Here is a 12,600-nt window from a genome sequence, read left to right as displayed (position 1 = left end):
TTTACAAAATCACCCAGGACATCAAAAACTTTTTTTTTTTCTAAGAATGGTGAGAATAAAAGTAGAAAATTTCTGAAGAAATTTAGCAAGGCGACTGCCTCGTGGTGCGTACCGTACCCTGACTGAGTGGAATGTGTGATTTTTGTGTCTTTGGAGCATTTCTGCAGGATGTAGCAGAGGCAAAAAAGGGATGAAAAATGAATGTTTGACACCTCATAAAATAGACATGCTTTATCTGACATGGTCCAGATTTATTGTGGAGCTTTCTCTCTAAAGAAAGTACAGACTCTGTCGAGCAGAAGCTGGTAGGACCGTCCTGGAGCTACTTCCGGTTAGCAACATGCTAACCGTTAGCTGCTAACATGGTTTTGTTCAGATGGTACTCTGTTAGTTTGGTCTAAATCCTCTGCTGAAAAGTTCAGTTGACTGGATGAAGAGGCACTTTTTGACATGTATACTGTGGGGGTGAAAATATTATATATTTAACCTGCCACAACAGGTTTTGATGCTGTGACCTCTGGAGTTTTGATATATACTTTGTGGGGGTAGACCCTACGGTTTGGGCTGTATTAACGGTGAAAACCCTTATTAGGTGCATAGTAATAGGCACTGCCCATGCATTTGCATGGCAGTCGCCTACCTACCGAGGGCCTGAGGGGTAAAAACGTAAGATTCACATCGTAGATATGTAGCCAACAAATCTGCAGCGGCTGCATGAAGCCATCATGTCACCATGTACCAGAATCTCTGAGGAATGTCTTCTTGTTAAACTACTGCCAAGAAGAAATAAGGAAATTCCTGACGGGTATTTTCCCACCGTGAGCCAAACGTAGCACACACGTGACAACCCACGAATGAACATTAAGCCAAGTTGGCAGGATCTGCTTTGATTTCAAGACGCGACGATGATGTGACAAAGAAGCACACAGGTGCCCCGTAAATGTCACTGATAATCATGCTTTCCGCATCTCAGCTGAACTCTGAACACGTATTGATCCTGGTTTTCACCCCGCATGGCCGCTGTTCATTTAAAACAGGCCCACATCGACTGCCATCAGTGCCCTTTAGTCCCCATCATCATCCTCATCCCATCCACACCAAGTGTCTGAAGGCTCCGACAGCCTGCCTTCAATCAAAGCCTGCCAATACCCTGCATTGATTTGAAACTCCCACTGGATTCAGCTGCACCCTTATGCACAGACACAATCACCTCCCACTCAAAAACCTTAATATGAGACTGTCATTCTACCCCTTTTTACACCCCCCCCCTCTTCCTCTAATCGATTGGAAATCCAAAGGCCTAAAGAGGAGTTGGTGTGGGTCTTTGTGGGGGGAGACAAGCCTAATCTCAGGAAACAGAACGAGACTACCCTTCAAAGAGATAAAAGGATGTGATAATTGGTGGCAGGGAAGCCAATGCTGAGGGGGAATCTGGAAAGGTTTCTCCTCCTTTTCATCACGCAGAGATAAGTCCACTACAGGACAAATGGACTCCAGTTATCAGACAATAGATGATGGGAATCGCCATTAGTGAACACAAAACACAGCCCGCCCGGTACAAGATTACATTAAAGCGATGAGGCAGGAGAAGCTTTTATGGTCTCTCTTTATTACCAAATGTTCTTCAGCGTTTGGTTTAGATGTCAAGATCCTCTTTAGGAAAGTAAAGGGCGAATCTAAAGTGCACCATGTGTCCTGTTTATGTTGATTCATATTTTCAAATCAAAATATACTGAATTAAGTATGAGATGGTATGCCATATATAGTAAAGTATTCAGTAGTAAAGTTTTTGTTGTTGTTTTTTTTTTTTTACAGTTTTTCACATCTATGCAAACCTTTTTGTATCTATCTGGGACTTTACACCAATAATATGAGGAGGGAAGACAGTGGATGTTTTTTAAATGCTGATTTACACACGAAACACTGCAGATTTGTTATCAGGCTTTTCACTTTGTTGTCCCAAAATAAAATCCAGTGCAACCAGTTGGAAAATTTATTTTAAATTACCTCACGTTGCACTGTTCAAAATATCTGAAAATGTAAAGAGTTTGGTAAAAGTGCAAACCCAAGATCCCTCTGGGTATCATGCATCCGTTCTGGCAGGTGAGAGTTGCTGATGTGAGGACTGTCTGGGTTTCTCTCCTGGACCTCCAGAGCCCCAATCTCGGTAAGGGAGGACAATGATTTGTTCTCCCTGTTGGAAAGCAGAATCAATAAAAAGACTAGGCTCATCACAGGTATAGAAAATATTTTGATAGAAAAGATTTCCCAAAGACGAAAAGGTCTGGGTTCAGAGTTCCGTGTCACACAGCAAGCGAGTGCGGTTTGGATCTATCAGTGAAATAGTGCTACAGCGATGCGTGAAGGAGCATCTGTTTGAAGAGCTTGTTGCACATGATGAACTCTAGGTGACTAAAAGGTGCGTCCAGAAGAATAAACACGGCCTTACTGTTTGAGCAAATGTTCGGACCCCCCCACCCCAATGGTTGCAGGATAAACACAGATTTTATGAACTCACCACTCTCCACTGGACTCCAGCTGCTCATGAGCTTGCACACTTGCACAGTTTCAGTAACGTTGGCTAAAATGAGTCTTCTGTCAGTCGGCACAATCAACTGTGCGATTTGTGTCCTCAGGTTACGTGTGTTGCCTTTTTTTTTCCTCGACCCATTCATCACCAGCCAGCTACAACCCATGTTATTCTGAGCACAGCGCTCCCCTGGGATATCCATCCCACCGTGCCCCCGAGCCCCATCAATCCACGCCGCCCCCCCGCCCCTTCCATTTGTATCCATGGCGACTAATGCTGGCGACAGCCCGGCCCTTCTGGCTGAAGCGGTTTTGGCAGACTCTGCACACTGTTTGATGGAGGGTGCCAGTGAGGAGATTAACGGGGGCCGACCTGCGGACGCTGGCATCCCTTGCAGCTTTCTTGCTCCCCCCCCTGTTCTTGGGGGGGGGCTAAATGGATATTGATCTGAATAATGTATTCTGATAATCTGTGCTGGTGCTGGTTCAATCACTGAAGTGGCTGATAAAAGGTTAAGAGGTGTAACATAAGAAGAGGGGAAGAAAGGGGCGAGAGGAAGGAGGAGGAAACACCAAAGAGGCCTCACTGGAGCAGAGAAGTGTGTTTTTCTAAAGAACCTAAGAGGCCTTTAGTTCTAGCCTCGCGTGTTTGAGAAATCCACAAAGAATGCAGGTTAAAGGCTGATAGGGTGGATAGAAAGGAGAGAAAATAATATAAAGACTGGCTTGACTTTGTGTGTCGTTATGATTAAGCTGAATCTCCCTGTGTGTTTCAGGGCTTTATACCCCTGCAGGGATGTCAGGTGAACGAAATCTCTGCCAACCCAGATGAACCAGGAAGGCACCTCTTTGAGATCGTACCAGGTAAGATTCCACATCTCTCTGATGTACTGCACTGGTATCACAAAATATCCTTCCACTCCACTTTTGTTTTTGTTTTTTTTGTTCTCACTCCAAATGTTCATCCAGTAGAGGGCGCTGCTATCTAAGCCTCATGCCTCCCTGCTCTCACTCTTGCATCATTTACCACAGAGACTGACGAAGCAGCAGTTAATCCCAAAGGGGATGGTGGCAGAAAATGCTCGTAACACGATTAGGGCCTCACGCTGCACCTTTTCAAGCTTCAGCGAGACTTTGGATTTTAGATCTGTTAGAGAGAGGTCATGCTTCCCCAACCGGCAGACACAGAGAAGCCTTGCCTGTAAGCGTCTTCCAACCGACCACACGTGGTTTCATATGATGAACAGAACACCTAAGCTTTGTCTTGAAGCTTAAGTTTAATCCTAATAAAATCCAGGTTTATTGTAGTTTCTGGTGAATACTGAGCTTGGGTTTGATCACCCTTCCTGTCAGAACCACAGGATTTAGGATGTCTGTTTGGGAACGCCGTACAGTCAGAACACCAACTGCTTCCTAATGTTTAATAATTAGTGGGAAGTGTTTTTTTTGTTGTTGTTGCATCCACTTTTTGTAATGCACCATTACCACCAACATTGAAGCATTAGCATGATGCTAACACCACCATGCTTGCTTGTTGGTCCAGTGTTCCTAGGGTTTGAAAGCTGTACCTTGACTTCTTCTGACCACCTTTATGGTAAACTGATCAAACTTGTCTGACCGTAAAACTTTTATCTTGGCTTGTTTTTTTGTTAAAGCTGGAGTCTCTTTCTTAATCAGCTCTCTCAATCTGTGGTGATTTCTGATTCTTGTTTTGTTCTCGTACATCCTGGCCAGACAGTGCTTGGAAACAGAGAGGGTGCAAGGAAACCAGCCAATCAATATAAATTAGCTCTACCAGCTCTGCCAAGAAGAGTGCTCAACTTGACCGGCAAAAAGGTTGTTGCAGAAGCTTGTGCATTCTAGCCAAAAAAAAAAAAAAGGAAAAAAATAATAGCTTAAATTTATCAATAAAAACCCAAAATTAAAACGCCATTAATGCTCATGATGAGTGATCGGCAGACTTCCACCCCGAACTGTACATTTAGAGTTTTACCAAATTCGAAAATGACAACTTGTGGAATAGATTCTTATGTAAAAGAGATCCCTCACGTTACATTCAGGGTTAAGGAGCGCTGTGATCGAAGGCTCAACCCAGCTTTTAACCCTACATTTCTCGCTCATTCCTTCAGCATTTGCTTGTTTGTCCCTTCTTGTGTTTAGAATAGCTGATAGGCCCGTGAGCGTCTGTGTGTTTTGTTTCAAACCAGTCAACATGACAGGGTGGTGTCAGGCCCCATGAGCTCCAAACTGACAGTCTGCAGAGTTGATCCCGGAGAAGAGACGGGAGTTTGAGAAAAAAATCCAATAGCTGAAAAAAGAAGGGATTGGGTGAGAAAGAGACAAGTTAAGAAGGGGAGGAAAAAACATACTATGAAAACATATCTAGACTATAATAGATAGATGTTATTGCAAGATCTCTGTTTATCTTTTTTTATCCCCCTGGGGAGAAACTTAACCTACTGTGCTCTTTCTTCATCCATTCTCTAGTCCTCTGACAGTGACTAAGGCTTTTTTTGCTTACTGTTATATGAAAGGAAAAAGGCTTAAAGCTTTAAATCAAACATGATGTTGAATACGTATTCCGTAGTGTTGGAAAGGAAACGCCAATCAACAATCAAACCTTGAATTCAGAAAGAGCAGTGTAGCGTTTTTCTGTTGCTGAGCTGCTGAGGATGGGCAGCAGAGTTTGGTTGTTCCAGTCTATAAGTGTTGAGTGGATCTGTGTTGAGTGGATCTGAAGGTTTATGGGTTTGTCCCCTGAAGAGTTTTTTTTTTTTTTTTTTTTTTGTTAAAGGAGTACATGGTACCATGGCTGCAAAGCTGTTTTACCAAAGGAGAAGCTGTGTCTGCGTTAATGGTGGAGTGGAGCTTATTTCCAGCTGACACTAAAAGAGTTGGACTCCGTCGGGGCCGGCCCACGTCTCCGTTCCTGTTTGTGGTATTCGTGAAGAGAATAGCGTGATGTAATTATGGAGGGCAGAGTAACTGGTTGGGGAAACTCTGCATCTCATTTTTGCTTTTTACAAATGATGTTGTTCTGTTGCCGTCTTCAAGCCACGACTTTCAGCATGCACTGGAGCAGTTTATAGACACTCACATGGTCACATTTATGAACGTTGTGCCATTTGCATTTTTTTTGCCTGCAAATCTTAGAAAACTATATCAAAGAGGTAAAGCTGATCTGACTAGGACTTCTAGACTCATTACCCCCAATGTGTGCTCAAGACAACTCAGTGATGAAGGAGGTTGTTCTGATAAATGAGCTGTTGGCTCTCTCTTACTTTCTGCATTTTTGCGGCTGGAATGATAGATCCATTCTTCATAGGAGCCCAGGGACCAAAACATCACCACAGGCGGATGAGCTTCACGTTAGTGTGTGAATGAGTTTCTTAAGTAACTCCTTCTCTTTCCATTTTTTTAGCCGATATGAGGCAAGATGAAATGCAAACGGTAAAGAACGAGCGATGGCAGTGGTAATACGTTACACTAAATGCAAACATCCTGATAAATAAGTAGTGTTTAAGTAATCCTTACAGCCTGATGTCAAACAGCAGCAGATAAGTAAGTGTAAAGGTACTGCTCATACATTTTTGGGTAAAATAATAGGGCTTTAACAAAAAAGATGTTAAAGCCCTATTACATGTCAGTTTAATCAGTATTTTATGCTGAAAGCAGCTGGTTCTGTTTATTCTTCTTATTCTTCTTATAGTTATTGTTTTTTTTCTAATTTTGGTTATTATGTTTTATCTCTGTGTAAATCTGCATGCTTTTACTTTGGCTGTCACTTAGCTGCTGGCCCACCTGAATTTCCCCACAGCGGTACAATAAAGGAAATTTTGTACATTTATATTCAATTCAAAAACAGATTGTATTATTTCTAGTACTTTTTTGTGAGGTCAATTTTGAAAAAAACATATGCACTTAATGTAGTTTCTTGCAGGAGTGTAATTCCTAAGATCCTGGGGCCATGTGTACAAAGACTGTGACATAGTGTACAGTAGCATTTAGTAAATTGGATCCACACAAATCCAGATGTATGCAACTGTGGATAAATATCCCGGTCTTCACAAAATTGACCACACATGGAAGAATATCAGTCTCCTCCGCTGACAGTCCATTAAAAATCAGCTGATATATATATAAACATGTCCAGTACATGTCCTTCCCCTCCCCAGCACCTGAAAGTATTATAGTTGCGTGTGGGAAAAAAGATAGTTAGAAATGCTCCTAACTATTAAAGGCACATTCAAGGCAGCCCCCCACCCCCACCTGGGCTCTTCAGATCATCTCTCTGTGAAGCTAATTCCTGCATACAGGCCCCTGCTGATCAGAGCTAAACCTACAGTGAGGCAGGTGAGGGTGTGGACTGAGGGGCTCCAGGACTGTTTTGAGTGCTCCGACTGGGACATGTTCAAGGCTGCAGCAACTTATGAGGACAAGATCAACTTTGATGAGTACGCCATGACTGTGTCAGCCTACATCAACAAATGCATTGAGGACGTCAGCACCACCAAGACCATCATCACCCGAGCGAATCTACGACCCCGGATTACTGTGGAGGTCCGTCAAGCGCTAAAAGAAAGGAACTCAGCCTTCAAGTCTGGTGACAAGGAGGCACTGAGGACATTGAGGATCAACTTGAACCGTACCATCAGGCTAGCGAAGCGGAAACACAGTCAGAAAATCCAGGATCTTTTCCATGATGCCAGCAACACCAGGAGCATGTGGAAAGGCATCCGGGCGATCACTGAATACAACACGCCCTCCCCACGGTGGGTGAAGATGATGGTGACTTTCTTAACGGACTAAATAACTTCTTTGGGAGGTTTGAGGCACTAAACAGCACTCCAGCAGTGAAAGCTGTTCCCCATCAGGAAGAGGAGGTCCTCTGCCTTGACACCGCCGACGTGTGGAAGACTCTAAGGAGAGTCAACCCGCGTAAGGCCCCAGGTCCTGACAACATACCTGGACAGGTGCTCAAGGAGTGTGCAGGTCAGCTGGCTGGTGTTCTCACAGACATTTTTAACACCTCGCTGGACCAAGCCACAGTGCCAGCATGTTTTAAGTCTGCATTTCTGATTTGTGAAATTCCATGTTTTGTAAAAGAGTTCATATTTCAAACATATTTCACACTGTCTTTAAAACCTTGCATGAGCAATTAGGATTACAGAAGCATCCATCATTGTGAGTATTCCTTAGAGAATGCAGACCAAATATCAACATTTCCAAATCCAGCATCTTTCACAAAGACTGTGAAGCTCAAACGGATATAACAGAACCCCTTTGCTCATTGTTTTTCATTCAGCCTTCATGTTATCATGTTTGCTGAAGTGCTACTCTGTCTTGCAGCTTGAATGAACTGCAGACATGTTACTTTACTTTTTAAAAGGCTTCTTCCAGGCCTTGCTTCCCGTGTCTATATTCTGTAATACCTCACTGATTCTGAACATAGCTAGCTTTGTGTATTTTTCACTCAGAAACATTATCCACACCAAAGAGCGTAGTTGGTATTGTGATTTAGTACTGATTAGTGGGGCATGTCCATTGATTGGATAGATTTTCAGGTGACTGGTCAGGGCAAATCATGTTTCAAATCGGGGTCGGTTTCTTGATGCCTCCCCAGAAAATGACTTTCCCACAACTTGTACCATTTAACTTGTAGTTGTAGTTTTCCCTTGTATCTCAAGTTTAAAAAAATCTATGCTTGCTGACTATCAGAGGCCTGCCACGGACATAAATGGTCGGCCTATTGTATCAAAGAAATTAGCAGAAAATGGCAGATAACTGAATCCATTCAAACTTGAATGGGTTTCTTCTGCCTTCATGGCAATGTGTGAATCCCTTCTGAAAGAGAGCTCACTCTGCCATGTAGCATCATTAATACAACTTTATAACCCATTAATACCAGATGGCTAAATTTCTGTCATAGAATCAGGGTGCTCTGTAAAAAAAGACTACTCAACTTGTGCACAGCATCCATTCGGGTGGGTATACAATCAGTCAAGGTTTTATTTCCTAAGCAGAAAGGTTTATCCAAAAAAGTTCCTAAATTAATGTGTTGGATGATACATGCTTTTAAATACTGTTTCCAAAGCTTAAATCTAGTTTGACTCGAGAAAGAAACAAGTTTAGTGTTGCCTGTGCTTTTATGAGCTCGCCTGGCCTTGTGTGTTTCTGTGCTTGTGGGTATGAGTTTGCCTGACAAAGACTGGAGGACAGCCCATCTCCCAGTTTCTCCTCACAGAGAGAGAGAGAGAGAGAGAGAGAGAGAGAGAGAGAGAGAGAGAGAGAGAGAGAGAGAGAGAGAGAGAGAGAGAGAGAGAGAGAGAGAGAGAGGCTTGTTCCACCCCTCCTCAGGGATTTGCCTCTCCCCAGGGGGGCTGAGAGTACAGACCTGCTGCCTGCACTGCTGAGTGAGCAACGGAAGAAAGGAGTGAATGAGTGAGGAGTAGGAAGCCGGGCCCGTCTGACGGTTCCAGTTCCCACCAGAGTTGAGCATGCCTCAGTGGAAGGTTGTGGCTGCCGGCACATCTACCTGCGTGCCGATCTGCTTCCACAAGGAGCCCGTGTTTCTGGAGGAGCCGCTGCTTGATGCCACGGCTTTAGGCCCAGGCCAGTCCCTGCTGCAGCCTCAGTCATGGGGCCGGTCTGCTGCAAGCCCGACAGACTGAGGAAACATCTCCAAGGTAACGGGAAACAGATGCTGGAGATTTTTTTTTACAAGTGTGGCAGACAGTGAGGTGGAGAGCCGAGTGGCTTTCAGGCTGCTGGAAGCTGAGATTTATAGCAGACTCAGAACAAACTTTTTTTTGTATTGAGTTAGGTCTAGTTCTTCTCCAGACCTTCACACATTCTCTGAAGAAAAGATCATCTTAGAATGCACACATGTGCAATTGTGGTACTGAGTGTGTCGATTTTCCCTTCTGGAAAAGATCGGTCTGTTCTTTTTGCAGATGATACAAAGAACTTTTTAAAAACAAAAGGGAAACAAAAAAGTAACTCAGCATGCGCAGCTTACATTTTAACATGTTCTGAGCCACACGCTGGTGGATCTCTCAGGAGCTGGAGCAAGTCAGTGGATTCCTACACAGGACAGACATCCGAAGTGTAACTTCAGTTTGGGGACGGAGCTTGCTAACAACGTCTTCCTGAATGTAAGCAGGAGTCTAAGCAGTGCAGATACCACAGAAAGGAGAAATACTATGAGCCTGCATGATAGGGTGACCATATTTTGATTGGCAACAAGGAGGACATTTGGCCCAGTCCTGAAATGCTTTAAAAATGCTACGTTTACTTTAAGAAGATTTTATGCCTGGTTAATTTAAACACGTTTAAAGTATGCCTTGTAATAGTTAAATACTAGACTGATCTATGGCGCCTTTGTTAATACACAGAAACACACATGCAAGTTTTGCTCCACCACTCAGTTGTCCCGACTGGGAGTGTGTGAGTGAAATTATTTTTTGTAAAGATACACTTCAGCTTCGACGTGTTGCAGACAACAGCAGCAGTGCTACCAGTATTACCCGGCTGTGAGCCGAGCGGAACCACTCACAAGGCGAGGACGATGTCACGTGAAACAAAAGCTGTCTTATTCTCTCCATTGCGGCAGTAAAAACTCGAAAAACAATGAAAACATTTTTCATCAATCTCTGAATACCCCCCAGATGCCCAAGACAGAACATGAAAAGTGGACATGTCCAGGAAGAAGAGGACATTTGGTCACCCTAACATATGATGCGTCGCTCCAAAAGAGGCTGTGAAAGAGTTCCGGGCCCCTGTTCCTGAAAGTAGCACCAGCTCCTCTGCCCAGTTCTGTTGGACCAGGTCGTGAATGGAAATGGGAGTTGTCTGAAGCTGTGTTTTATTATCTGCGGAAACAGATGAGTCTTACTGCTGTTTAAATGTTTAGATTCACTGAGCTTCTGGCTGCCATCTTTGGCTCTTCTCATCCGTCTGACTGGATATTTTCCATCAGGACAAACTAGTCACTCTCTCTAATCTGTGGCGTTCCGCTGTGCTCAGCTCTGGGTTCATGAATAAAGTCCCTCAGAAAGAGGAGTACATCCCTGACATTTTTGTAAACATTTCACTACAAACTTTCATGGGGCCGTGCTGAAGACACTTTGATACAATGTAAATTAGTCAGTGTACAGCTTGTAAAATAGTGTAAATTTGCTGACCCATCAAAATAACTCAATGCACAGACATTGATGTCTAAACTGCTTGCAACAGCAATAAGCTCATCCCAACGTGAGAATGTCCACCAATTTCCTCCTTGGTGTCACGTGACTCAATAGTGTTACCAGGTCCCAGGTGTGAATGGGGAGCAGGTGTGTTATCGCTCTCTCACACTCTCACACTAATCACATGGCACCTCATGGCAAAGACCTCCGAGTAAAGAGTTGTTCCTCTACATAAAGATGGCCGGAACGAGGAGAAGAGTCAATGAAACACTTTTAAACTGAGCTGCAGCACTGTGGTAAAGACCATCCAGCAGTTTAGTGGGACAGGTTCTACTCAGAACAAGCATCGCCATGGTTGGGCAAAGAGGCTGAGTGAACGTGCTCAGCATCATATCCACAGGCTGTCTTTTGAAAATAGATGTATGAGCGCTGCCGGCATCTCTCCAGAGGTTGACAGCTGGGGTGTGTGCTCAGACCATACATCACATACTGCATTAATCTGGTCTGCATTGTCCCAGATGGAAGCCTCTTCCAAAGATGATGCACAAGAAAGCCCGCACACAGTTTGGTGAAGACAAGCAAACTAAAGTCATGGATTACTGGATCTATGTCCTGTGGTCTGATGAGACCAACATACACTTATTTGGTTCAGATACAGTCATGTAACCTTGCCTGCAAGCCGAGGTCTTGCAGTATTTGTGCGTTCTCAAACACACGAGAATACATATTGCACCGCTCCTGCTTCATCCGTTTGTGACCAAACCAAAAGCAGTTCGGGCCAACCACGTTGCCGTGTTGTGGTTTAAGGTGGGATATACCGCTGTAACGAAGGCAAGAGCTGCTGAGGCCACAGTCGAACCAACGTAAGCATGGCAGTGTAGGAGGACGCATGCTTAGCTGCTGCTATCATATGTGTTTAGTAAGAATACACAATTTGTATTTTGAGAGAACATTTCCCTTTGGTACCGTGATTGACTAAAACCTGTCATGATTTGAGGATTTTGTTAGGCATGCACTGATACGAAAATTTGGGCCGATATCCGATATTGATATTGGCTAGAGCAGGAAAGCATGCCATGTTGCTTTCCCAGTACTGCAGATGGTTTTCATTTCTGGGGATGGGGGCTCACTCAGATAGCAATGCACCTACAGGAAAGTAGACAAGAGCATCACTATGTGTGACAAATTAACAACAATCTAGACTTTGCAACGTTTTCCTCTCCTCCATAAGAGCTTTGTTAAACTTTTTTCTGAACAGATGACAGTGCTAAAGGTCCACCCACAATTGATGCATGGCTAAAAAAATTACATCATAAAGATCTCTTTTTTTTTATTAACAATAGACAATTAACAGGACATTACAAACAGATTTTAACAGGCTTGATTATTTGAATAAAGGATTATAACAACATACCTGTAGACTTGTGTGGCTTGTCAGGGCTGCCTGCTCTTCCGTTATCGAGTTCTCCAGGATTTCCTCGTGCATGTTAAGCAACGACTGTTGCTCTAAACGGTCTCTCAATCTGGTCAGTAGGCGACAGGATCATGGGAAAGACTGCTGACAAGACATCTGACCAGAAAGCAGTCATGGACACAATCCACAAGAAGGGGCAGCCGGCCGTTGCTGGTGTTGGTCCACTGGGTTTTCTAAACTCCATAGTCAATGCAGCCATCTAGCAGGAAATGTTAGAGCACTTCCTGCTTCTGACTGTTGACAAGCTGTATGTAGGTGCTGAAGTCATTTTGCAGTGGTACTGGGTACCTGCACGCACTGCCAAAGGCACCAAAAGCTGACTCCATGGCCATGGTGTTACTGTGCTTGATTAGCCACAGAGATTTGTTAACTAGAAGAAGAAATCATTTACAGTTGTTTATAAATGACCTG

General features: G+C 43.8%; 1 protein-coding gene across 3 annotated transcripts in view; it reads left to right on the top strand.

Moving 5' to 3' along the window:
* Positions 1 to 12,600, top strand: part of si:dkey-191m6.4 (rho GTPase-activating protein 22) — a 47,838-nt gene that overhangs the window by 18,425 nt on the left and 16,813 nt on the right. For 2 of the 3 annotated variants that reach the window (XM_012869240.3, XM_036142481.1), the window contains exon 3: positions 3,306 to 3,393. In XM_012869240.3, the coding sequence (XP_012724694.3) occupies positions 3,306 to 3,393 (88 nt within the window). Of the gene's footprint in view, positions 1 to 3,305; positions 3,394 to 8,985; positions 9,216 to 12,600 lie in introns of those variants that run through there. The other variant, XM_036142479.1, reaches the window with a different exon arrangement.

The sequence above is a fragment of the Fundulus heteroclitus genome, chromosome 10 (assembly GCF_011125445.2).
Source record: "Fundulus heteroclitus isolate FHET01 chromosome 10, MU-UCD_Fhet_4.1, whole genome shotgun sequence".
NCBI classification, from domain to species: domain Eukaryota; kingdom Metazoa; phylum Chordata; class Actinopteri; order Cyprinodontiformes; family Fundulidae; genus Fundulus; species Fundulus heteroclitus.
Note: the sequence above shows the minus strand (reverse complement) of the source record. Positions and strands in the feature narration are given on the sequence as shown.